General features: G+C 41.6%; 1 protein-coding gene across 1 annotated transcript; it reads left to right on the plus strand.

Moving 5' to 3' along the window:
- Positions 1–326: 326 nt before the first annotated feature.
- Positions 327–24119, plus strand: LOC119373746 (salivary cystatin-L2-like; the record flags this gene model as incomplete). Its single annotated transcript, XM_049411062.1, has 4 exons — positions 327–461; positions 18030–18086; positions 20809–20913; positions 23944–24119. Coding segments are annotated over 4 exons (399 nt in total), but the record flags the coding sequence as incomplete, so codon positions are not given.
- Positions 24120–25041: the final 922 nt, after the last annotated feature.

The following is a 25041-nucleotide window of genomic DNA, read 5'->3' on the forward strand; positions in this document are numbered from 1 at the left end:
GATGGATTACTTCAACCAGTGTCGTTCTACTATGCCAACTTGAGTTGCCGATCCACTGAACAAATATTTCCATAGGTGTGATCTTGCAATTTGAGTAACACCCTGCGGCCTAAATGCACCTTAAGCGATCGTTTTATGCAAACCGACTAGAGGAAGTCGAAATTTTACTAGCTATTTTACAAAGCTCTTGAACAAAAATGGTGCCCTTCGTGAATTCGATCGATTTGATAGGACCGCTGACATGTCTAAAGCAATTAACTCTTTTTTTCCGCAAAAGACACATCTGCAGGTGACCATGGTTTCCTCTAAAATCGCCTCCATGGGCTTTTGTGGTGGCTGCGTTGGCCGTTATCGCCTGCAGCGCAGAAGAGCAGATACCAGTGCTTGGCGGCTGGCAGAAGCACAACGTGAGCGACGATGCCATCTACGAGGAGCTGGCACACTTTGCCGTCTCCAAGCAGGTGGAAAACCGGGAGTTTTTCGACACCGTGCTCGAGATTGTTGATGTAGAGAGCCAAGTACGTAGTTCTCTTCAAAATGAAGAGAAGCTACTGATGTTGAACATCCTGAAAGGTCCTATTGAAAAAGAACCGTGTTTCAAAGTATGAGCCCTATTGACGTCACTGCCTCGCAAGAAACGCTAATTATATTCTCACAGAAAATACAATGCGTGCATTTACCACATCGAATAGCGACACATAGACAGAGGTGATGTAGGAAAGAAAAGGAATATTTATAACACAAATGTTTCGCATACCACAAAAATATTTTGCCGCAAGTGGTCGAATACAAAGGAAACGTCAAATTAGGTGGATGCGGTGGTCAAGACAATGCCCAACCTTCAGCAAAGGAATACTTTTTAAACTGTAAGCGTCCTTGATAATTGGTTCTTTTTTTAGAATCACCGAAGAATCGCTTGCAACTCCCCTACAAAGTATTTAGACACTCCGCGATCTTGAGACGCTCTGTTTTTCTGTGGAAGAAAATACGGTCTTCATTGTCTTGCATTTAAAACCTTGTCACGTTGCGCACATACTACAAAGAAGGAGTCGAAATAATGCCAGAAGTGTTGTCTGCGTACACCTTCATTTCGCGCTCATTTGGACATCTGTTTGCGGAAAGACGTGGAAAGTCTGTGGTAAGATATCATCGTAAAGCAAGAAAAATTAAGTGCGCAAAGATGCTTCTGTTACGTGGAGGATTGGTGGGGGGGGGGGTCGAAACGGAGAAATGGACTCGCCCTTTCTCGGCCGCGTACATGAGCAGCTCTGATTTGGGTGTGCATTTTGTTTGAGAAATACAATATACGTAAACCTTGCTAAAAGTCACAAATGCTTCTCGCAGCTAGGACCACCATATTTTTAATTTGTGAGCGTATTAATGAATCCTCAGTCAGTTTGGTTTGTGTACCCCCCTCCACCTCGTACAACTCTCTTTGACAACACAATGTCGTAACCCATGGGGCCATGCAGAGCCTTATTTATGCCTAGTTGTCTCGCTCAGCAAGAACATGGCCATAATAAATAGTAAAAACATGCATTATCACAGCCTTTCGCTCAACGCAGATGTACGTTCGCCTGTTCGCGCAAATTATCTATCTGCTCCTGCATTTAGAAAAAAGAGCGGTGTTTGACACGATGCAATGGTTAAACGAAAAGAAGAAAAAAAGTTGCTGCGCAAATTCTATTAGAACTTGCCTGCAGCATTGGCTGCCCGATCGCGAGCTTTTTTGACTTAGTATCCGGAGTTAACATGAAGTTTCTGCGGCCAAATCCACTTCAATACATTATTTAACGTCTTCTGTATGCATAAATGAGTAGACCTTTACTTCTTTATTCTTCTTACTAACAGAACAGTCATCATCAGGGTGACATTGTGAAGTCGTCTTTGTCTGCATTTAGCTTTACTCAGAACCACGACTCGGGACCATGGAATCTTTGACTGAATATTTCTGTTTGACTGAATTTTCTCTCGCAGTCCCATAGAATATGCCCTCGTAAACAACGTTTTGTCGTGTCTTCCTGTTTTGATCAAACAGAAGGTAGCTGGCACGAACTACCGTATCAAGTTCAAGATTACGGAATCGAATTGCCCCATCACGGCTGCTTACAACAAGGCGACGTGTCTACCCAAGTCCCGAGAGGGTAAGCGCTTTGTACGCACGATATGCTTGATGAAAATAACCGGGAAGTGCATTCGCGTTGCCGAAAAAAAATATCCGAAAAATTATTCTACATATTTCTGCCAGTGAACGCAAATGCTTCCAAGAGCGACATGAGCACACGTTTGCGTTCTGACAAAGGTTGCAAAGTTGCACGCAAATCACACTAACAAAAATGCTTCTGCTTGGTTTTCGTATGTGCAAGTCACATGTTTCCATTCAGATGGCACTTATACACCTTACACACTCAAAATACAACTCAGTAAACAGTTAGTAAATCCATGTATTTACTAGTATCGAGTGAATTTTAGTACCTTCGCGGCATCTCTTTACTTGTGGAGAGCAAGTAAAGCTAGTTACGGCTGCCGTTACTAACCAGTGAGGCTTTCTTCGTGCTTTTATTTAGGACTCCACTAAGGCGTCCATGTATCAGACGCTTCGTAGACGGCTCTACCTGATGAAATACGGTAGAGGCAGTGGAGATATTAGAACTCCCGCGAGTTCTGCCAGAAAGATAATTGTTATATGTATCATCAATCATCAAAAAAAACTTCGTTCTATGTATAAGGTGTACCCCCACATATAGTTATGTTTCGTAAAATTCAAATTCTTCCTTCCTCTCTATCCGTATCGTTATTTGTGCTCTTATTTGATACATGAAGGTCTTCGGAATGTGTTATTATTGTTATTACAATTATTATTATCATTACTTCGAGAAAGCAATTGATGCTGTGTGTAGAAAGTGTAGATAACACTGTCTGTTCATTTTCTTGGCTGCTTTGATATGCAGTGTTTTTGTAGTTCTGTGTATGCGACGGTTTTTGCTTTCAACTACCTTTTCAACTGCCTTCGCTGTTGTCTCGTATTTTGGGGCTGTGGCTCTGTCAAGCTGTCTATTACAGCTTTTTCTGCAGCTCCCCTCTCCATGTATTTTCTTGAGGCAGAAATAGAATTATATTATTATATTTTATTATTATTATTATTATTATTATTATTATTATTATTATTATATATTATTATTATATATTATTATTATTATTATTATTGATCAAGTCGATCAGTTTACGGAGCTTATCTTGACAGCATGCGCAAGTTCATTCCCCAGTATACACCTCATCATTGTAAATATCCCTCCTGGTTCTCATCAGAACTTATAAGTGCACTGAAACATAAAGATCGTGCACACAGAAGTATAAACGTTTTGCATCAACTCATTTGAAGGAAGAATTCTATCGTTTCGTACTCTTTGTAAACTCCTTTATAAACGGGATCACAGTCTATATATTTCATTTTTAGAAAAAAGTGCGTCTGACAGGCCGGCTGAGTTTTGGAAGTATGTGCGCAACGGGCGAGCAAAATGGCGAGTCCTTCAGGATACTGGACCCAAAGGAGTAGAAGTTCAAGCCGTCGCTGACTGTTTGCCATGCATTTTTCATCTGTCTATAAGTCTCCAGCCTCTGTAGCTAGTACGCTCGACAGGTTAAGGCAGTTGGGCACAGCTGATGCTGTGTCGCTAGATGACAGATTCCATTTTCAGAATGCATTAAGCGATTGAAACCTCCTTTTCAGCTGGCCCAGATGGCATCCCCTCTGCCATACTAAAAGCCTATGGCAGTATACTGTACAGTATTGACTACCTATTTAATAAGTGTCTGCATGCTTCAACATTTTCCTAGCATGTGGAAAACTGCTCGTGTTTTCCCAGTGTTTAAGTCTGGCTGTAAAAGTGACGTCTCGAACTACCGCCCTATTTCCCTTCTTTGGCCGCATCTAAAATCTTTGAGCTGCTCTTCACAAATATTGTCTTCTGATGTAAAAAATTCATTGATTGTGAATCAGCATGGGTTTCTCGCTGGCCGCTCAACTGTCACTAATCTTGCCAGTTTCATGATGCAAGTCTCCCGCCTATTTCGCAGAGAGGACAGGTTGACGCTATTTACTGGACCTTAGCAAAGCTTTTGATGTTGTCAGCCATTCGCTGCTTGTGGATAAACTTGCACATTTGATGTTGATTCTTCAATTGTGAATCTCCTCCATAGCTATCTTCTTGATAGATTATGTTACTTGCCGTTAATGGCCAACGTCCTCTTTGTATAAAGCTACTAGTGGGGTTCCTCAAGGGTCGGTACTTGGCCACTCCTCTTTTTAATTGATGTTAATGATGTTTCTTCTGTCATTCGGAATTCTTTCCTTTTGTATGCCGATGACATAAAGATATTTAAGGAAATTCATTCAGTTATCGATTGTCGCTTGCTGCAATCTGATTTGTGTTCTTTTTCTGAATGGTGCAGGAGCAATAACCTCTCCCTAATATTTCAAAAACCAAGGTAATGAGTTTCACTCGAAAAACATCTAGTGTGCCATTTTTATATTCTGTCAATTCTGTGTCGTTGTGTAAGGTATGTGAGATCAATGATCTAGGTGTTCTTTTTGATAGCACCTTACACTTTTGTGCTCACGCTAAGCGTGTTGCTTTGCGGGGTCTTCGCACCTAGGCTGTGTTTGCAGAATGTCTAGAGAATTCCGTTCTCCTGTGCCCTTCCGAAAATTGTACACCGCGCTATGTCTTCCTCAACTAGAGTATGCATCTGTGATCTGGAATGGCATTCCTACTTCCAGCAGCAACGCCATTGAGCGAGTCCAGAAAAAATTCCTGAGCATTTACAACCATCGTTTCGCTAGAAATGACTCTGGATCTCGTTCAACGCTGCTGGATTATTATCATTGCCATCGCTTTGCTGCCGACGAAATCGCGCTGATCTGTTATTTCTTTACAAGCTTGTGCATGGTATCATATCCTGCCCTGTACTGCTCAACTGTCTTAATTTCCGAATTCCACGCAAGCTGACCAGAGAGAATAGACCTTTTCATGTAACCGCCTGCCTCTGTGAACATTCGACCATTGGCAGGATACAACGTCTTTACAATGCTTACTTTTTGGAGCTCGATGTTTTTCACAGCTCCCATTCGTTGTTCTGCTCCGAGCTTTGCTCTGTACTTACATAGCCTCGTACACTGTTGATTGTTTCTGCCTGCGCATAGTTATATATGTGCAATTTTATAACGTTTTTATCCTTGATATTTTATTATGAATGTTTCCTTTGTTTTTTTCTTTTTTTTCGTGCGCCAGTACAAAGACCTTACGGTTGTTCCTGGGCACATTAATAAACGTTTGATTGGATTTTATTATATTATTATTATTATTATTATTATTATATATTATATATTATTATTATTATTATTATTGATTCGCAGCTGTGGTATGTCCGTCTTACTTAATTGAATACCTGAAGTGATGAACAATAGAAATTCGAGTCTACAAATGTATCGCTTATCACAGCTCTCGAGAAATGCATCGCAGCACGACTAAATGTCGCATGGCGCACAAATTTACTTAGGGTTCAAAACTTTTAGAATAATTTTGTATACTGGGAGCGACTAATGGTGTTTGATGTCCTGCAGATACTTCATGAAATACTGACTATTCACGGTTGCTACAAAAGTAAAAAAAAAAGATCATTTATAGGCACTTTAGCGATGCGATCACAACGCGAGTGGATATGGAGTATACCATAACCACTGCTTAAGTTGTAAAGGAGATTTTCTTAATTAGGCAGCAGCAACATAGGAGGCTGCGTAATAGCAAAATTTCAAATTGTCAATTCTACAATCATACTTGGAAGGGTAGCGCTAGTAGACACGGACTAGAGGAAGACAGACACACAAACGGTTCCGTTTGTGTGTCCGTGTGTCTTCCTCTAGTCCGTGTCTACTAGCGCTACCCTTCCAAGTATGAATTTCCAACTCGCCCAAGAAAGAGCACTCCTCAATTCTACAAGCTTGCCTAAAAAAATTACGAGACTAGCACTAGAAAATACAAACAAAAGTCCAAAATTATTAGCACAACGCATTCAGGTGTCTTTCTGTACTTAGTTTTCTTTATGCTGCTGCTGGCGCTTTCCGTTCTTAAAAAAAGAACGTAATGACGCAAGCAGACGAGGTAAGGTAATGGTACTGGTCGTATTAACGTTAAAGAATGTTTATAGTACGTAGGTTTACGGATGTTAATTAAAAAAATGGTTGCTACCTGTATTGGTCGTAGTTATTATGATGTAATGTGCAGGCTGATGTAAAATTTACACACAATGTAATTGTTTGTTATGTTAGAATAACAGTTCGGTGCAACGTGATGGCACGCGTATATGCAAATGGTGGAGTACAAGATACTAGGTGGAAAAGAGGTTATTATTCTAAATTCTACGGCTACTAACAGGTACCAGGTGTGCGCTCTCGCTCTTGCGCATTAGCTTTGCCTAACATGCTATATTCCCTAGAAATGTGTGGATTGACTAGAAGGGCGCGCAGGAGCAGCATCATCGCATCAGTTCAGAACCAGCAAATTTTATGCAGGACAGTCGCCGTGGCTGGAAGCAGATTCATTCGTTACAGTGCCACATAATGACATCTTGCGGAGTGGTTTCGGCAACTTACTCTAAGTATAAGCCTGCTAAAGTGACAACGACACAATATTCGGAAGATCTCAATTACGGTCGCTTTTACTTTTGGAGTAACCGCGGTCGCCGCTTTGGGCTCTCTTCGCTGGGGATGATGGTAATCTTCGTGTAAGATGATAATTATTGACATTTACCATGAACTCTTCTCTCACCCTGAAACACTCCTCCATTTCACAGCGGTCTGCTTGTAATGCAACTGAGACAGCCCACGCTTTTATTTTCTGTGTTAAAGTAGACCTGTCATCTTGATTTAAGCCTGCTATACAGGCAGGGAAAGGCAGGGCAAGACGAAGTTAGATATTTAGACAGACTATTGAAGAAGCCCATCGCGGTTGAGATTAAAAGCCTTTTTCTCACACACTTCGCGCACCTGACACAGGAAAATATTAATAGTTCGTTGATTATGTATAGAAAAAATGATTAAGCCTCTATCGCACTCTTTAATTTTTCTTTTCAGACTATCAAGGACGTCTGTACTGCCGCGATCACTGATGTGCCCTGGAGGCAGGTGCGCGAACTTACGTCATTCACCTGCGAAGGACCAACTGTTTCCCACAAATCTCAATCGTCTTTCTGGTTGCTGTTACTGTACTTTGTGTCATAAGAATTTGCACTGCGACCTACGACGTCAACTCAATAAAGATGTTTTAGTAACTGCCACCATACGGTCAATTGCGTCTGCTCGGTTTTAACAGCGAGCTGTTTATGCCGGCCGTAGAAACTTTGGTGTCCGCACAATACCGCCGAGGAGCACCTCGCGGCACGCGCTCTCTTAGTCCCTCTGCTTTATCTACTGCTTTGCTCCCGGAACACGTGCACCGATTTTATGGCGCAGAATTTTCCGCTGCGGGAGAGATCGCGAATGAAAGAGACAGTGATATATATATATATAATATATATATATATAATAAATATATATATATATATATATAATTATAGATATATATATATATATATATAGAGAGAGAGAGAGAGAGAGAGAGAGAGAGAAATAAAGATAGATAAATATACGGACAATTTCTTCGCTAGGCGAGATTCGATGCCTGAAGGTATCGAATACCCGAACATTCGTGTCAAGCACTCGGCTATCCAGGCACGCTAGAAGAGCATAGCATAGCGTTGTATAGTATAGCAAGGGAGTAGGCAACGTAGGTGAGCCAGAGGAGGACAGGAAGGAGGAGGCAGAGAGTAATGCATCGCAGTGAACGAGTAAGAAAGAGATAGAGAGGCCTAAGGGCGGAAATAAAAGGACGGAAAGAATGAGAATCAAATAACAGGAGGAAAGAGATAGAGAGAGGGAGAGAAAGAAATCGAAAAAGAAGGAAGCGAGAAATACAGAGAGAGAGAGGGAAGAGAGAAAAATAAAGAATAAAAGACCAATAAAGCAAATGAGAGAGAGAAAAAAAGAAATAGCAAAAACAAAGACGAAAATTACGTACAAAGCAAACGAGAGAAGATAGAAAAGATAGAGAGGGAAAATTTGCAAACATAACAACACAGCAACAGCCAGGTCTACCTAGTTGGCCATCAGCTCCGCTGTCTCTTTTGCATAGCACCTCCGGTGGAAGCTACGTTATTTTTTTATTAAACATTCATAATTTTATTCCGGGAAATTTTTAGTTTACGCCACATCAAGGACATTTTCAGACTTCTGCTTTTACGAGTACAACAAGAAATGAAATGGCATATTTTTGTTGAGCACATACATTGCCCAGATGTTATATGAACATCTCAAAATTTTATAGGTGTTCGAGTGGTCGTTCACACACGCAATGACCGTCACAATAAACCGTATCGAATACAAATTTAACATAATTTGTTCTTACTGAAAATAAAGAAATAGCATAATCCATCCCTACATTGCTTGAAACACGGCCTCCATTTGCATCAACAAAAGCTGCCTTATGGCGGTGACCTGCGAAAGCATCTGGTGTGCACTTCACGCAATTATAACCTTTAACATTTTTTATTGTAATATGCTATGCCAACAAATAGCCATCACAGCTCTAGACGTTTATTCCCGCGCAGTACGATGCCCACCTGTGACTAATCTCAAGCATAGGTCCACAAAGCGGCCAACACGTACAGTGTGAAGCCAGGACGCCGCGCGCTTCAAAAACTACGAGAGGTGGTCAGAACGTGAGACATTCCCAATAGAAGCTCTGAGATGCATTTTTTCTTTAGGGGCGAGCATCTTAAGGCCAAGGATTGTCTCTATGGCGTCCGTGCGCACGGCACAGCACCTTGTAAAATCGAAACATCAGGTTTAACTATAAACTAAAGTCACTCATACTTGTGACAAAACAATATGAAACACTTACCAGCACAAACACTAAACTATTCGGCAAATTCAACGCACGCATTGGGTACATTAGGACCTAGATTTGTCGTTGACTCTCACTGTCCGCTGTCACGGCATATAGAAAACGTTGCTTTAGTCGAAATATATGTGTGCATTTGAGTAAAAAAAAAAGGTTTACAACAGACGAATATCAATCATAATTGTGACAAAACAATATAAAACACCCACAAGTACAAAGCCTCTATACTAGTCGGCTACTTCAACGTAGACATTATGGATCTCAGGGCCTAGCTTTGTCGTCGACTCTTTAGGTCACTTTATCTCACTCAATTTACATTCTATGGGGCAACGCTCGGGTAGCGTACGGTTACTCACGCATATGATACCCAGAGCTTCGCCCACTAGCTCGTCATCATAACTCGTGGAGATGCTTGCATTTTTTTTTTCGTTTTGCTATAGATTCACAAGACCCAACCAATGGATGGTGACTTATGTAGCCAGGTTACCCTCCACCATATTTTTTCACATTTGCGGAGAGACAAAGAGAGATAGTAGAAAGGAAGGACTGTCGCATCAAGGAGGGAGACTACTCCGGTAACACTGGACAGTTATTGAGTTCTTCAAAAAGTCTTGAGTAGAACAAGTAATGACCCGAACTCAGAGCTATTACGTGACTGCACGACTGCTGCATGGTACCCGTTGTTGCTGATGGTCGTTTGCAGCAGAGTCTGCCACACGTGCGTTTCCCTTGCGCGGCTGCTCCGTACTTTTGTGCCGCTAGGTTCCACCTACATGTGGAGATAGTAAAAATTGGTTATATTAGCAGTGCCACCGTAGAATTTACGCAGGAGAGAAAGGGCGAGAAAAATACTGAAAGGGAAGAAGAAAAAAAAACAATTATTAGATGCGAAGCAGCTTTTACGCTGGGCATTGTCCGTAGTTCTTGGCGACCGACCGCTTTCTATAAACCTACCATAGCCATGTGTACATATTGAGCGCACGCTCGCGCCAAGGAGAAGTTTCTTCGTCTCGTTCTTCGACCGCCTTGATGTGATACGTGCAGAGCATTTTAGGAGCCCGGGCTGCCGTATGCTGCCCGCGCTTGGCGTAACGCAGACAAAACACGTGTGCTGGCGTGCGCTAGCGCGTTCGGGCCTGTAAGGGGCTGGGTAAGACACCGTGGACTCCCCCCTTACACTCTCTCAGCAATCACGTGATGGCGTCGGGAAACGAGATTCTGCGGACGCGCGATAAACCCGCGTGGCGTGCTCCAACAAGAGTTCGGGACAAGTACAGCAAGAGAAACTACAGTGATTCATGGTGTGCTCCACAGGCAAGGGCGCGTTAACATCGAGCAAGGCGCCGGTGTTGAACGGAACTTAAGTCGACCCATGCACTCCTTCGCATTCCCCTTATCCCTTTAGTGGAGAGTGGTGAAATATTTATCTACGTATCCGTTTTTTCTTTAATAATTGAATGACACTCACGGTTTCATTCGTGGACAAAGTAATCTCGAGTACAGCCTACCATGTGGTTCGCGGTCACATTGTATTTTTGGCAAATCCATCAAGAATTTAATATTCGAGCGGGCTCGTTATGAGTTACACGTTCGATGGCGGCGTTGTCGTACGAAATAAACCTGGTGAGGCCACCGTTACGATTTCATTCTTTCAGCGTACAGAAATGCGGCCCTTGTAGGTGAATATTTGTATGCGCTGTTTTCTAATTAATGCTGTGTCGATCCTGCGCTTGTCCGCGATCAAGCGTTTCTAATATGACAATCTGATCTCTTCTCGAGGTCACATGTCCTTTCACGTTGCCAAATTTCATTGTTGCCTTGATTTAAGCGCAGACATCACGTTCCGGCGTCGGCGCCGGAACGTGAGTCATTAGGCACGACATTAACTGCGTAGGCGCAGTTTCCATCATGCCTGCGCTATTTACAATAAAATAAATAATAAATAAAGAAATAAATAAATAAATAAATAAATAGACATTCATAGCATAAATCTTAATATCACATTCCCTAAGCTCAACGCAGTTCGCATTTGTGGTCCTATCACTCAGTTCTGAAAACATGTTATATGACCGTGTTCATGTTCTATTTCCAACGTTTATTTCAGGTATCTAACCACTGATATTTGCGTACTCTAAGCCTATGTCCGGGGGCACTTATTTTCTTTACATTTGATAATGAATAATTATGTAATTGTCTTTCCTGTGCAATATGATGATAAGACTATGTTTAACTCTCAAAAAGGCACCTGATCTCGCCTTAGTAATCTGAATGCTCACTTATAAAATATCAGAGGGGTCTCATATCAACAAGTTGTCTATTATAACAATTAACGCTTAATCCCTTGTATTCGCTTCACATCAACGAAGATTCGCATCAATTCTGCCTATCACATCTGGCCCGACCTGCCTCCCTACCATTTCATGGTCTCCTTTTCTTGGCGCTTTATCTTACTGTCATTTCAGATATGAGAATCACAATGCTCACACAAAGAAAAAAAAATGCACCGGCGTTTACAATACTGTAATGCGAATTCTCAGGGCAGTTCCTGTTGGGGCAAGGCCAACTGTGTTTGAAGTTTAGACTTCGCATGGTGTCGACTATGCCATAAATCATAATTTTTGTGAGGTAGGACAGCACCCACTACGCCATTATTTTTTTCTGTGGATGAGCAAGGTACCCGCTACGCATCTGTAAGGTATTATGTGCCCTTTGTTGATGTTACATGTGGCGGATGAGGCTGAAGAATTATGGTTGAGCACTTTGCAGTGGGTGGGAAGCATTAAACCGCACACTAGTTGCACAATTGCCATTGCGTGGGGACTGGTTGTTATTGTGTGTGTGTGTGTGGGGGGGTGACTGGTCCTACCTGTGGAGTATAGGGTTACCAAACTATATTCCGCAGGTTACGCGATTCCTTACACGATATGGCGCGTGTATAGGGCCTTTTTGAAAATGAGTTGCAAGCACCAGCGTGGCTCTGTGTCGAATACTCGACTCCCACGCAGAGGGCCCGGGTTCAAATGTAATTGATCCGGGGTATTCTTGGCTCATTTTATTTTTTCCGTGTTATCGGTTACTTTTTCATGTCTATCGGTTACGCCACCGATGGCAACGGCGACACCGCACGCGCAGGAACAGGCGCTAAGAGCTGCGCTCTAAAAAAGAGCGTTACGCTATACGCATCTCAATTTTTACACTCATATATCTTATAGAATGCAGTATACGGTGGCAATGACTGTTCTTACCACACTTCTGCCCACTATCATTTCACTTAACGTATAACATGGAAGAAAAACTACGCAAAATACGCAACTGCGTATCTACGCATCATTAAACCAGCCGATGTGCAGGATTGTTTCCATTTTATGCATTTGCAATCCCGAAGCAATACAGCATGAGAATACATGTTCGTTTTAGAGGCGAAGCTCCTTATGGCGGCACCCGTTCGTCCTCGTAGTCGTAGTCGTAGTCGTAGTAGTCGTAGTGCGTAACCAGTCTTACGCTTTGACCTCCAAGGTGGTGCCGGTGGGAGATTTTAGTTGTGCGTTGTTGAACAATAAAAAATTCGGAGCGTGCGCGTTAACTGAAAGCTGAATTCTTCTGTCTCTCATTCCCCATTAGCAGCCATTGGCATGTTCTAGTAGGAAACGTTAGTAGAAGTAGAAGTGTAAGGTTAGCTAAAAGCCGATTCTTCTGTCTCTCATTCCCATTAGCAGCCATTGTTTACCTCCAAGGTAGTGCCTGGTGAGATTTCTCCTGTGCGTGATTAAACAATAAAAATTTTGTTCAAAACGCCGTTGATTGATGAAATAAACCAACGAAAGACGCCAGATGTTTTTTAAAAGCAAAACGAAAAGACGCCAGATGTTTCTAAAGCAAAACGAAAAGATGCCAGCGCTTAACGAACGAGCCAGATGTTTTCGAAAGCAATGGTTTTCTAAACAATGAAAATTCACAGCGTACATGTAAAATTAAAGTGAGCTGCAAGTCGTCATAACTCATCGAACCTTAGTATAAACGCGCCGATCCACGTCGGTGATGATGTACTGGGAGAATCACGGTTTACGATGAACCTCCGCAGCTTCGCCCACTAATCATCATCATCCTCGTGGATATGTGCTGTGATTTTTTTTCTGACGCAGTAAGTATAATCTAGGTATTCTTAACATATGTGAATAATAAGCCGCCGCTTATCGCATTTCGCCCCTATCATGACGATCTATACCGCTACCAAAGTGTTGAATAACCATCTTAATGTACCAAAGAATTACATAATTTGCTGCAACACATGATAAACAATTCACTTCACTTTATATATGCAACACTCTTACTCTCATAATTAAAGCTGGAAGGGCTGTAGACTAATTTTTAAAAGTATCTTAAAAAGACCTACTTCGAGAAGGACTAACGAGAGTGCTTACTGTATCTTTTTTTTACATTTCAGTGTTCCTAGAACAACGCAAATAAACTGTTCTCTTTTTCTACTCTTTGTTTCTTTTTTGTCCTGATACAATATTTGATGCTACTATGTAATATGCCAAAATAGTGCTATTCTATGCGTCCAAATGCGTCTTCTCTCCTTTAATATTCATTTTTGCTTGAATGCTACTTTAATAAGCGCGGCCGTTCTTTTGCTTATGAACTGCCAAAATTGTCTTTTCTGCAAGAGACGCTAGTACCCGCTAAAATCTTTGACTATGGGTCCTCTTTTTGCGCAATAATACTTGTAATATGAGCAAGATCTCAGTAATGAAATTTGTTGGTTGGATTGTAATTCTGACAGCGGAATTTTTTTTTTTTGGCCTTGAGGGGTTAATTGCGAACGATATGTTGCACTATCGAAAAATGCATAGTGAGGCCAGGCACGTAAGATATGAATATGCTCTGTCAAGCCTGCGGCGCCAGCAGAACATGCACACCATTTAAGGTGGTTACATTTCTTTGTTTTCTCCTGCTTGATTCACTGTATGAACGTGCGGCAGAAGACCTTCAGTTGTCTTGAGCCATTACAAACCCACGTGGCGACAACATGTGGCAACCAACCAGCTTACCCCGGCGGGCGTAATCATCCACCGTCTTACATGCGAGCCTTTCGCGATTTAGAAACAAGCTGGCACCGTTGTGGCAGTGACACTGACCGCTGCGTGAAAATAAAAGTTGCAAGTGCAAAGAGGCGCATAAAGCTTCGGCGTCCCTTCCCATCCTGTTATGTAAGGGCTTTCCTCGCCGCCTGCCTGCTGTACGCGGGAAGTATAAAAAGAATAAGAGAACAGAGGGGACGTCGTAGTATATTTACCGCAGAAACTCAAAGATCGCGCAGTTTTTTTTTTTCAGCAGCATACCCGAGAAAGCTTTTAGGTGGGTGACACCAGGGAATAAACGGTGAGTTTCTTCGACTTTCTACATAACGTTTTGCAGTAAATGGTTGTATTATTAAAGGTTAATTTGTCTATTCGTCATAGCGGATACTTGAATGATGGACGAGTGTAATGGATGTATACATCAGCTATGCCATAAGCAAGGATGCAGAATTCTACTCCCAGCAATCACTTTTACACTCCCGGCGAAAACTTCCCATTAATCTAAGACATGTAAGGTGCAGCGTTGTAAACGCAGATATTATGTTTTGCACTAATTTCTCAGTAGTGAGGAAAAGCCGTTCTAGGAACCTCAACGGTATTGCGTGACTCTTAAGCTTTTGCAAAAGAACTGTACTTTGCGATCTTGCAACATACGCAATTTACAAATGCATTGTCCATTTTTTGCAGCTATGCATATCAAGCATTGTTATTCAATTTTTTTACACTTCCTAATTTTTTTTCAACATCCGTAGTAAGCTAGTTCCGTCATTCGGAATAAGAATACTGTTATTTCAGCTGCTATAATTTTCGGTTTGTCAAATCCCCGTGCACCAGAGCACTCAAATTCGTGCAGCAGATATCTGATCGGCATATTTGTCCATTATGTTGTATCTTACCAAAAAACTAACAAGGCCAGCCACTACCTAAACTTTTTATATGGATTGAAAAAGCCTCTCGCTATATTATGTTTTTATTAGTCTTATCGCACATACTTCCACGTTCAATTCTGGCGCTGTGGATTTACGTTCTTCGTTTCCTTTCTAGCAAGAGATTGCGCTTATAGGAAAATTGGCTACTTAGAGGTCCCTCAAGCGAAGAAAAACTGCGTGGCTTCATTCATGATGTAAAATATTTTCGCTGCCCCATTTTATCGCTCCTATGTACCCTACATTTTTTAGTTATTGATGTGCAGGCAACACCGTGACCTTTGTTAACACGAAAGTGTTTTATGCCAAGGTCCACCAAGACTTCAGTGACGTATTTCCGTCACGGAAATGACGTCGAAAAAATTTACACGGTCAGATGGGCAAAGAAAAAAGTTCCATCAACGGGCGTCGAACCCACGACCGCTGGGTCCGAACAACACATGCCGGGCGCGCTATCCACTACGCCAGGTCACACGGTTCTAGCGGCTTTACAAACGCGCCTTTTATATCTACCACTCTCCAGGTCGGCGGGGTTGTGTTGCCCTCAGGGAGCGGTAAATAAGTAAAATAATTCGTCAGTTACTGTGGCCTCCGCGAATAGCACCTGCAACGCGTTACATGTCCGTTCCATTCGGCGCGTTTTCAATAGAAGTTCAATTTTGCCAATGCCTTAAACACCGCGAAGTGGCGACCTTAGCGCAAGCGTCGTAAAAGGTCGGCTTCTCTCATAGTATCACGCCAATCCAAACCGAAAATTACAGCATATCCACGGAGTGAATGATGATGAGTGGGCGAAGCTGCGGAGGTTCATCGGTAAACCGTGAATCTTCCGTGAATTCTCCCAAAAATCTCCCACCGGCACCACCTTGGAGTTCAAGATCTGGTACTAGCGTTACGACTGGTTACGCACTACGACTACGACAAACTACGAGGGACGAACGGGTGCCGCCTTAAGGAGCTTCGCCCCTAAAAATAGCTCTGCGACGCGCGCCTGCCTCACCTGGCTGTAACACCGCGTTCCCCGCTCACGAGCTCGCCCCGAGAAAAATCGCGGCCGGGCTACCCGCGGCACGACGCGCTTTGCGTTTCCCTCTATTCCAGCCGTGGTGTTCAATCACATTTTAACAGACCGCGGATGGCGACCAAGTTCTGCGTCCAATATGCGACGCACTTCTGGCTATCACACCTCGTTCTCTCTGATTACGCTTTCACTGTTAACTACTACAGCTACCACGAGGGTTTGTCTAATCATTTAACATGGACGTTAGTCGCCGGGATGGACATGTATATACGATCAATCATCAGTGTGGGTACATCCACTTAAACGGTGCTATAGCTGCCACACACATCATATACCTTGTGAAAACTCTCTTATATCAACGTACAGTAAACATTCAGTTACTTCTGTGAGGCACGCTTTACTTTCGTGTTATTCCGATTCCTATGACGGAGGGATCAACCATTTTTGTTTTTGATATGCGCTACTTTGAGTTCCTGTAAAAGGCGCAAAAAAGATGGGTCACTATGCCTGAGCCGAACGCAAATCTCGAGAGCATGAAGCAAGAGAATATACGCTAATGGCAAGCTCCACCTATCCGTTGAAAAGCATATCTGATGAAGTTTCTGCTATACACTTCGATGCGTTCAAATATCGCTGGTTTCTTCCATAGCTAGCCTGAGCGAATATCTCCATAAGAACAAGAATTCGTAGGCTTTGAAGTGGAAGAATAATTTATTGTGTGCGCAATCCAAACTCTTATAAAAAAAAGCAGAGATACGGTTTTTCATTTTGTAGGCATGTTGATTAGCCGTACAATAGCGCACATAGTTTTTCTCCAATAAAGAGGTAAGAAAAAGGAAATCTTATCAGCACTAGAAAATACGCCCCTCAATAGTGAAAAATTACCTGTGCACGCTTGAACTTGTGGTTTCATAGGTAACCGCAAGAGACCGTAGAATGAAGTCGAAGTAAGTAGCTCGAACGTTTTAAAATCGATGTTCAGGAATATTGCCGATAGACTGTCTTTCTACTAAAAATGCATTCTACTTATCCTGACAGGTTCGGGCCATTTAAACCCGACACCAAAAATATTATTCTACTATAAGAGAGAATTCCACCAGTTTTACTGGAATGGCAAGACGCTGAGCTATTTATTATTACGCATAAAAGTTATTGCACCTCATATTTATTATAAGCTGCAATATATTTTGGCTTCACTGTTCTTGCTTGGCAATGTTTAGCTCAAGCGAAGAAATCTTAGCGATAAATTAACTGTTGCAAACCTCTCGGGCCATTGAGAAAGGAGCCGACTTAAAGAAATTGTGTAATTTTTACATGTCGCGACCAAAATTTATGGCCGTGACAAGCTTTTTCTCTTTGTTCGAGTTTTCTTCTGAACGTTTTCTGGAAGCTTCCAGGAGGCTGTAACACCACAAGTTCATATAGCATTTAGTATTTCCTTGTCGCTTAGTTTCCACTTAAATGACAGAGCCACGCGCACATTGACCCTATCGGCGTGTCACTTCGCACGCCATATGTATGCGTTAATCGCCGAAAAACAAGAGGGAAACCAGTTAACAAATTAACCACTTCCGCCACTCTAGTTCTGCTATGCCACATTGGGTTGCTGATCAAATGAACAAATATTTCCATAGGTGTGATCTTGCAATTTGAGAGACACACGCAGCTAAATGTACAAGCGGTCGTTTTATGGAAACTGAATTCAGGAAGTCCAAATATTACTAGCTATTTTACAAAGGTTTAGAAGAAAAAAAGTGCTCTTCGTGAATTCGATCTATTTAATTCGATCGATCTAAAGAATTGAACTCTTTTTTCGACAATATACATATTTGCAGGTGACCATGGTTTCGTCAACAATCGCCCTCCATGGGGTTGTGGTGGCTACGTTTGCCGTTATCGCCTGCAGCGCAGAAGAGCAGATACCAGTGCTTGGCGGCTGGCAGAAGCACAACGTGAGCGACGATGCCATCTACGAGGAGCTGGCACACTTTGCCGTCTCCAGCAGGTGGCAAACCGGGAGTTTTTCGACACCGTGCTCGAGATTGTCGATGTAGAGAGCCAAGTACGTATTCATCTTCAAAATGAAGAAGCTACATGATGAACATCCTGAAAGGTCTTATTGGCAGGGAACCGTGTTTCAAATATGTCTCCTTTTAACGTCCGGCCTCGCAAGAAACGCTAAATATTTGTCAGAGAAAATATGATGCGTACATTTGCCTCATCTAATAACGACTCATGGCCAGAGGTAATATAGGGAAAAAATGAAAATTATAACACGAATGCTGCCAATACCACTAAGGTATTTTGCTCAAATTGCCGAATGCAAAGGAACGGTAAATGAAGTGATGTGATGGTCAAGAGAACGCCCAACCTTCAGCAAAGGACTAGTTCATAAACTCTAAGCATCCTTCATACTGGTTTCTTTTAGGCTAACCGAAGAGTCGCCTGCAACTCCGCGACAATGAGTGCTTAGACACACCGCGATCTTGCGACGCTCTGTTTTATTGTGACAAAAATGCTGTGTACATTGCCTTGCATTTAAAACCTTGTTACGCCGCGCACATATTACACCGCTGGAGTCAAAATAACGTCAGATGCGTCATCTGCGTACGTCCTGATTTCATGCTCATTTCTACATATTCTGCCTGCGGAAAGACATGGAAAGTCTATGGTAAGGCATGATGGTAAAGCAAGAAAAATTACGTGATTAAATAGGCTTTTGTTACGCGGAGGATGACGGGGAAACTAAATGGAGGGATGCACGTGCCCCTTCATGGCCGCGCACGTTAGCAGCTCTGATTTGGGTTTGCATTTTGTTTGAGAAGTACAATATACGTAAACCTGCTAAAACTCACAAATGCTACTCGTGGAAGGATATATTTATTGTTAATTTGTGGACGTATCACTGAATCTTCAGTCAGTCTGGTTTGAGAACCCACCTCCCCCTCGTACCGCTCTGTTTGACAACACAATGTCGTAACCCATGAGGCAGGGCAATGCCTTATTTATGCAAAATTATTTCGCTTAGCAAGAACATGGCCATAACAAATGGTAAAAACCTGAATTATCACAGCCTTCGCTAAACGCAGATGTATGTCGCCTTTTGGCGCAAATTATCTATCTGCTCCTGCATTTAGAAAAAGAAGCGGTGTTTGAACGATGCAATAATTAAACGAATACAAGACAAAAAATTGCTGCGCAAATTCTATTAGAAGTGCTCCAGCATGCCTGGAGCATGACTGAGTATCCGGAGTTAACGTGGTTTCTGCGATCAAATACGCTTCGATGTATTATTTTCACATCCTCTCTACGCATAAATGAGTAGACCTTCGTTTCTTTATTCTTCTTACTAAGGAAGTAATTATAATCAGGGTGGCATTATGAAGGCTTCTTGATCTCCATTTAACTTTACTGGGGACCATGCTCGGGACCATGAAATCGTTGCGCGTAGTAACACATGTAGGAATATTTGATTGTGTGAAGCCTATTTACACCTTGAAAATACAGCTTCTACGTTTTCGAGTTCACTGCTAGAGTAGCGACCGGGCATTCTTCAAATTCCGTAGAGTAAAATTAGCTGAAGTATTTCGGTAGATAACGAAACAAATCATTCATACATTCCGCATTTCTTTCCTTAGTTCTGCCGCGTGATTTCGTCTAATTATTAAGAAAACGGCGCTGCAGAAAAACGAAAAGACTTTTGCCGCATAAACACAAGCGCTGATTCACAAGCGATAGTTATTGAAATGTGCAAAACTATATATAAGCACGTGCCTGCACAGAATAAAGGGAAAAAAGACCTGAAAAAAACAACTAATTATCCATTAGGATACAGTATTTCCTTATGCTGCGACACGACCGAAGGAAAGCTGATACATTGAATTGAATTGAATTCAATTTTATTGCTCACATTTGTTACAAAATGTTTGCATACACTGTGTGGACCCATAGCCATAGGCTAGTTTGGGTCCAAAAAGAAACATTTTATAATGGCAGTTCGGAAAAGTGTAACTAAAAAGTTATATATCCAACAAAGAAACATTACAGTACATGAAATAACCGCACAAAACCGTTACAACACAGGAAAGAACGAAGAGGGAAAATGACCTATTTACATACTAAAATTAAGACAGTCATCAGACAAAATATGACAGGACATTATTAAATCAGTACATTCTTCTAAATAGTGTTTTTCTAGTGTCTTAGTGAAATTAGAACGCATTTTTATTTCAAAAGGAATAACATTCCAGATTTTAATACCAACGAACTGTAAAAACCGTTCACCACATACATTGTTAGTTCGTTGAATATTCCATTTACCAAATGTTAGTTGTCTAGTATGATACATTAATCGTTACATACATGAATGGTTTTTTTTATTTGAATATGCCATATTTTGAATATACCATGCAATGTCTCCGCACCAACTCGCCCAACTCTCAGTAATACTTAACGTAATTTCGCTGAATGTCGAGAAGCATTGCCTTTGTAGCTGCTGCGCACAACTCTGCAGAGTTCTCCAAAATACGTGCGGTTTTATAATGCTTTAGGCATACCACCTAAACTTGTTCAGTTTTGTGCCCTATTGTTTGCAGTTTGGGCTTGCAATCTTTTATACCGACTTACCCACCGATGCTGCTTCTGTTAGTGTACGAAATTTGTAATACTGCTTTAGTGAACTGAATTATGATTTATGCACGAATCACTGAATTTCTCTCGCAGTCCTATGCAATATGCTCCCGTAAACAACGTTTTGTCGTGTCTTCCTGTTTTTGATCAAACAGACGGTAGCTGGCACGAACTACCGTATCAAGTTCAAGATTACGGAATCGACTTGCCCCATCACGGCTGCTTACAACAAGGCGACGTGTCTACCCAAGTCCCGAGAGGTAAGCTTTTGTAGGCACTGATATTCTTTGATGAAAATAACCGGGAAGTGCATTCGCGTTGCCGAAAAAAGTGTCAGAAACTTATTCTGCATGTTTTCCGCCAATCAACGAAAATGCTTCTAAGAGAAAGAGCACACGTTTGCGTTAAGGCAGAGGTCACAAAAATGTCATGCAAAGTGCACTCACAAAAATGTTTCTGCTTTGTTTTCATATGTGCAAGTCACATGCTTCCATTCAGATGGAACGTATACACCTTACACACTAAAAAACAATTTATCAAACAGTTAGTAAATCTTTGCATTTACTAGTATCGAAATGATTTCACTACCTTCACGTCATCTCTTTACTTGCGGAGAGCAAGTAAAGCTGGTAAATTTTGCCGTTAGTAACCAGTAAGGCTTTCTTAGTGTTTTTATTTAGAACTCCACTAAGCCGTCTATGTGCCAGATGCTTCGTACATGTCTGTAGCTGATAAAAAACGGCAGAGGCAGTCTCAGTATGAGAACTCCGCGAGTTCTGCCAAAAATATATTTAGATGAATCGCAAATCATTATTTTTGTTAGCATATGTGGTATGTTTGTTTTACTTAATTGAAAATCTGAAGTCATGAACGATAGAAATGAAAATCTAAAACTGTATCGCCTATCACATCTCTCGAGAAATGCGTTGCAGCACGACTAAATGTTGCATGGTGCACGAATCCAGCTTAGCAATCAAAACTCATTAGAATCATTTTGTATGCCGGGAGCGACTAATAGTGTTTAGTATCCTGAAGACACTTCACGAAATGCTGAACGTTCACGGTTGCCACAAAAGTAAAAAAAAAAAGATCATTTATAGGCGCTTTAGCGATGCCATCACAATGCGAATGGATATTCAGATATATACCATACCCACTGCTGAAGTTGTAATTAAGATTTTCTTTATTAGGCAGCAACATAGGCGCAGCGTATTAGCAAAATTTCAAACTGTCAGTTCTAGAAGCTTGCCTTTAAAAAAATACGAGAGTAGCACTAGATACCACAAATAAAAGTCCAAAATTATTAGCACAATGCATTCAGTTGTCTTTCTGTATTTAGTTTTCTTTATGCTACTGTTGACGCTTTCCGTTCTTTAAAAAAAACGTAATGACGCACCATGCAGACGAGGTAATGGTACTGGTCGTTATTTACGTTTGAAGAAGGTTCATAGTACGTAGGTTTAGGGGTGTTAATTTTGAGAAAGGTTGCTACCTCTATTGGTCGTAGTTGTTATGATGTAATGACGACAGGCTGATGTAAAATTTACACGCAATGCAAATTTTTTTATGTTGGAATACCAGTTCGGTGCAACGTGATGGCACGAATATACAGGGTGTTTGAATAAATGTGTCCAACCTTCTCAAAAAATCAGGAAAATGCGATATTTTCTCGGGGCCTTTAGAATTGCTTTTTCTGTAGCGGCAGGAATCTTAAGGTAGTTAAGGACATCATTTAGGGCAGTAATTAAGAAAGTTACGTTAATTAACGTTTTAATTAGAGGAGTTAGACGATTGTGTCAAATGGGAGCTTTGAAGTTCTTCATGCGAGGAACCCATCCGAGCTTTGAGATTTCGAAAAAACGTCCTCTAGTAATTGTTGTGGCGTAATGAAATTCAAGGAAATGCAACGGCTTTCAAAGCGAAAGCCATCGAATTCGGTTGAATTTCATTACTTCGTAATTATTTTAAAAGACCGCTTTTTCGAAATCTCAATGTTGGGATAGGTTTCTGGCACAAAGAACTTCAATTCCCCTATTTGACACAGTCACCTAACTCCAGTAAATAAAAGTTAACTTAACTTTCTTAATTACTGTCTCAAGTCATGTCTCTAACCACCTTAAGATGCCTAGCGCTACAGAAGAAGTCATTCACTCATTTTGGACGTCTCAGAAGAATATTGCAGTTGCATTCTTCTATGTTTCTGTTTAGGTTTCGCCATTGAATTTGGTTGAATTTCATTACTTCGTAATTATTACTAGATGCCACATTTTCGAAATCTCAAAGTTGGGTTTCTGGCATGAAGAACTTCAATTCTTCCATTTGACACAACCACCTAACTCCACTAATTAAAAAGTTAATTAATTTAACTTTTTTAATTACAGTCCCTAATAATTTCTTTGACCACCTTAAAATCCCTGCCACTACAGAAAAACCAATTCCGAAGGCAGCAATCAAATATCACATTTTCCTGATTTTTTGAGAAGGTTGGACACATTTCTCGAAACACCCTGTATGCAAATGGCAGGGTACAATGTACTAGGTGGAAAATGTCGCTTATTCCTCTAAATTCTACGGCATCTAACCTGTACTAGATGTGCTGCTCTCTCTCTTGTGCATTACCTTTGCCTAACAGGCTATATTCCCTAGAAAATGTGTGGATTGACTAGAAGGGCGCCGCAGGAGCAGCATCATCGCATCAGTTCAGAACCAGCAAATTTTATGCAGGACAGTCGCCGTGGCTGGAAGCAGATTCATTCGTTACAAGTGCCACATAATGACATCTTGCGGAGTGGTTCGGCAACTTACTCTAAGTATAAGCCTGCTATAAGTGACAACGACACAATATTCGGAAGATCTCAATTATGGTTGCTTTCACGTTTGGGGGAACCGCGGTCGCCGCTGTGGGGTCTCTTCGCTGGGAATGATGTTAAGCTTCGTGTAAGATGATAATTATCGACAATTCCATGAACTATATTCTCACTCTGAAACACTCCTCTATTTCACAGCGGTCTACTTGTAATGCAACTGAGACAGCCCACGCTTTTATTTGCTGTGTTAAAGTAGGACAGCCATTGTGACTTAAGCCTGCTATACAGGTGGGGGAAAGGTAGGGCAAGACGAAGTTAGATACTGAGACAGACAAATTGAAGAAGTCCATCGCTGTTGAGATGAACAGCCTTTTTCTCACACATTTCGCACACCTGACACAGGAAAATATTAATAGTTCGTTGATTATGTATAGAAAAAAATGGTTAAGCCGCTATCGCACTCTTCTTCAATTTTTTTTTCAGACTATCAAGGACGTCTGTACTGCCGCAATCACTGATGTTCCCTGGACGAAGGTGCGCGAGCTTACGTCATTCACCTGCGAAGGATCAACGGTTTCCCACTAAGTCTCAATCGTCTTTCTGGTTCCTGTGACTGTACTTTGTGTCATAAGAATTTGCACTGCAACGTGCGACTTCAATAAAGATGTTTAGTAACTGCCACCATACGGTCGATTGCGTCTGCTCGGTTTTAGCAGAGAGCTGCTTATGCCAGCCGTAAAAAACTTTGGTGTCCCCACAAAACCGCCGAGGAGCGCCTCGCTGCATGCCCTCTCTTCGTCGCCCTGCTTTATCTGCTGCTTTGCTCCCGGAACACGTGCGCCGATTTTCCGACGCGGGATGCAATGACTCTGATGGGCGGGACAACGAGTAGAGTGATCGCGAAAGAAAGAGACAGAGAGAGAGAGAGAGAGAAATACAGATAGTAATGATAGAGAAAATTTCTTTGCTAAGAGAAATTCGTTACCCGAAGGTAGTGAATACCCGAACATTCGTCCTAACCAGTCGGCTATCCAGGCACGCTAGAAGAGCATAGAAGGCACGCTAGCAGAGCCTTGTGTAATAGTAGGGTGCGTCCAGATAATAGCGAACACGAAGACCCGGTCACCATTCCCGATTTTGATTTAATTTACTGTTGTCCTAGGTATTAGCCCATAACAATGGTTTCCAGGTTAGTTTTGAGAAAAAAAAAAGATTGTTCGCCCGAAAAAAAACAAATTCTGACGCAAAAAACACTTATCCGCCAATTTCGCGATTTCTGAAGTTTGAGAGCACCTGGGGAAACACATGTACTTCATGGTCACATTTTATTCCCCTTAAGAACAAGTACAATACTCGTATGAGTTCATTATTTCTCTTACCTGCCTAATCACTTTTGAAGAAAAAAATCACAAACATTGTAAATCCATAAAACACCGGTATTTCAGAAATTTATTGCTGTAAACAAGTTAGACCGGGGTCATACTGATACTCGCGGTCTTTTTTAAAAATTATTTACATTCTTTTCGCGCTCCATTTCCCTCCATATTTGTGCATAAACATAGGTCATTTACGAGAAACGCC

The sequence above is a fragment of the Rhipicephalus sanguineus genome, chromosome 11, assembly GCF_013339695.2.
Source record: "Rhipicephalus sanguineus isolate Rsan-2018 chromosome 11, BIME_Rsan_1.4, whole genome shotgun sequence".
In the NCBI taxonomy this organism is placed as follows: Eukaryota; Metazoa; Arthropoda; class Arachnida; order Ixodida; family Ixodidae; genus Rhipicephalus; species Rhipicephalus sanguineus.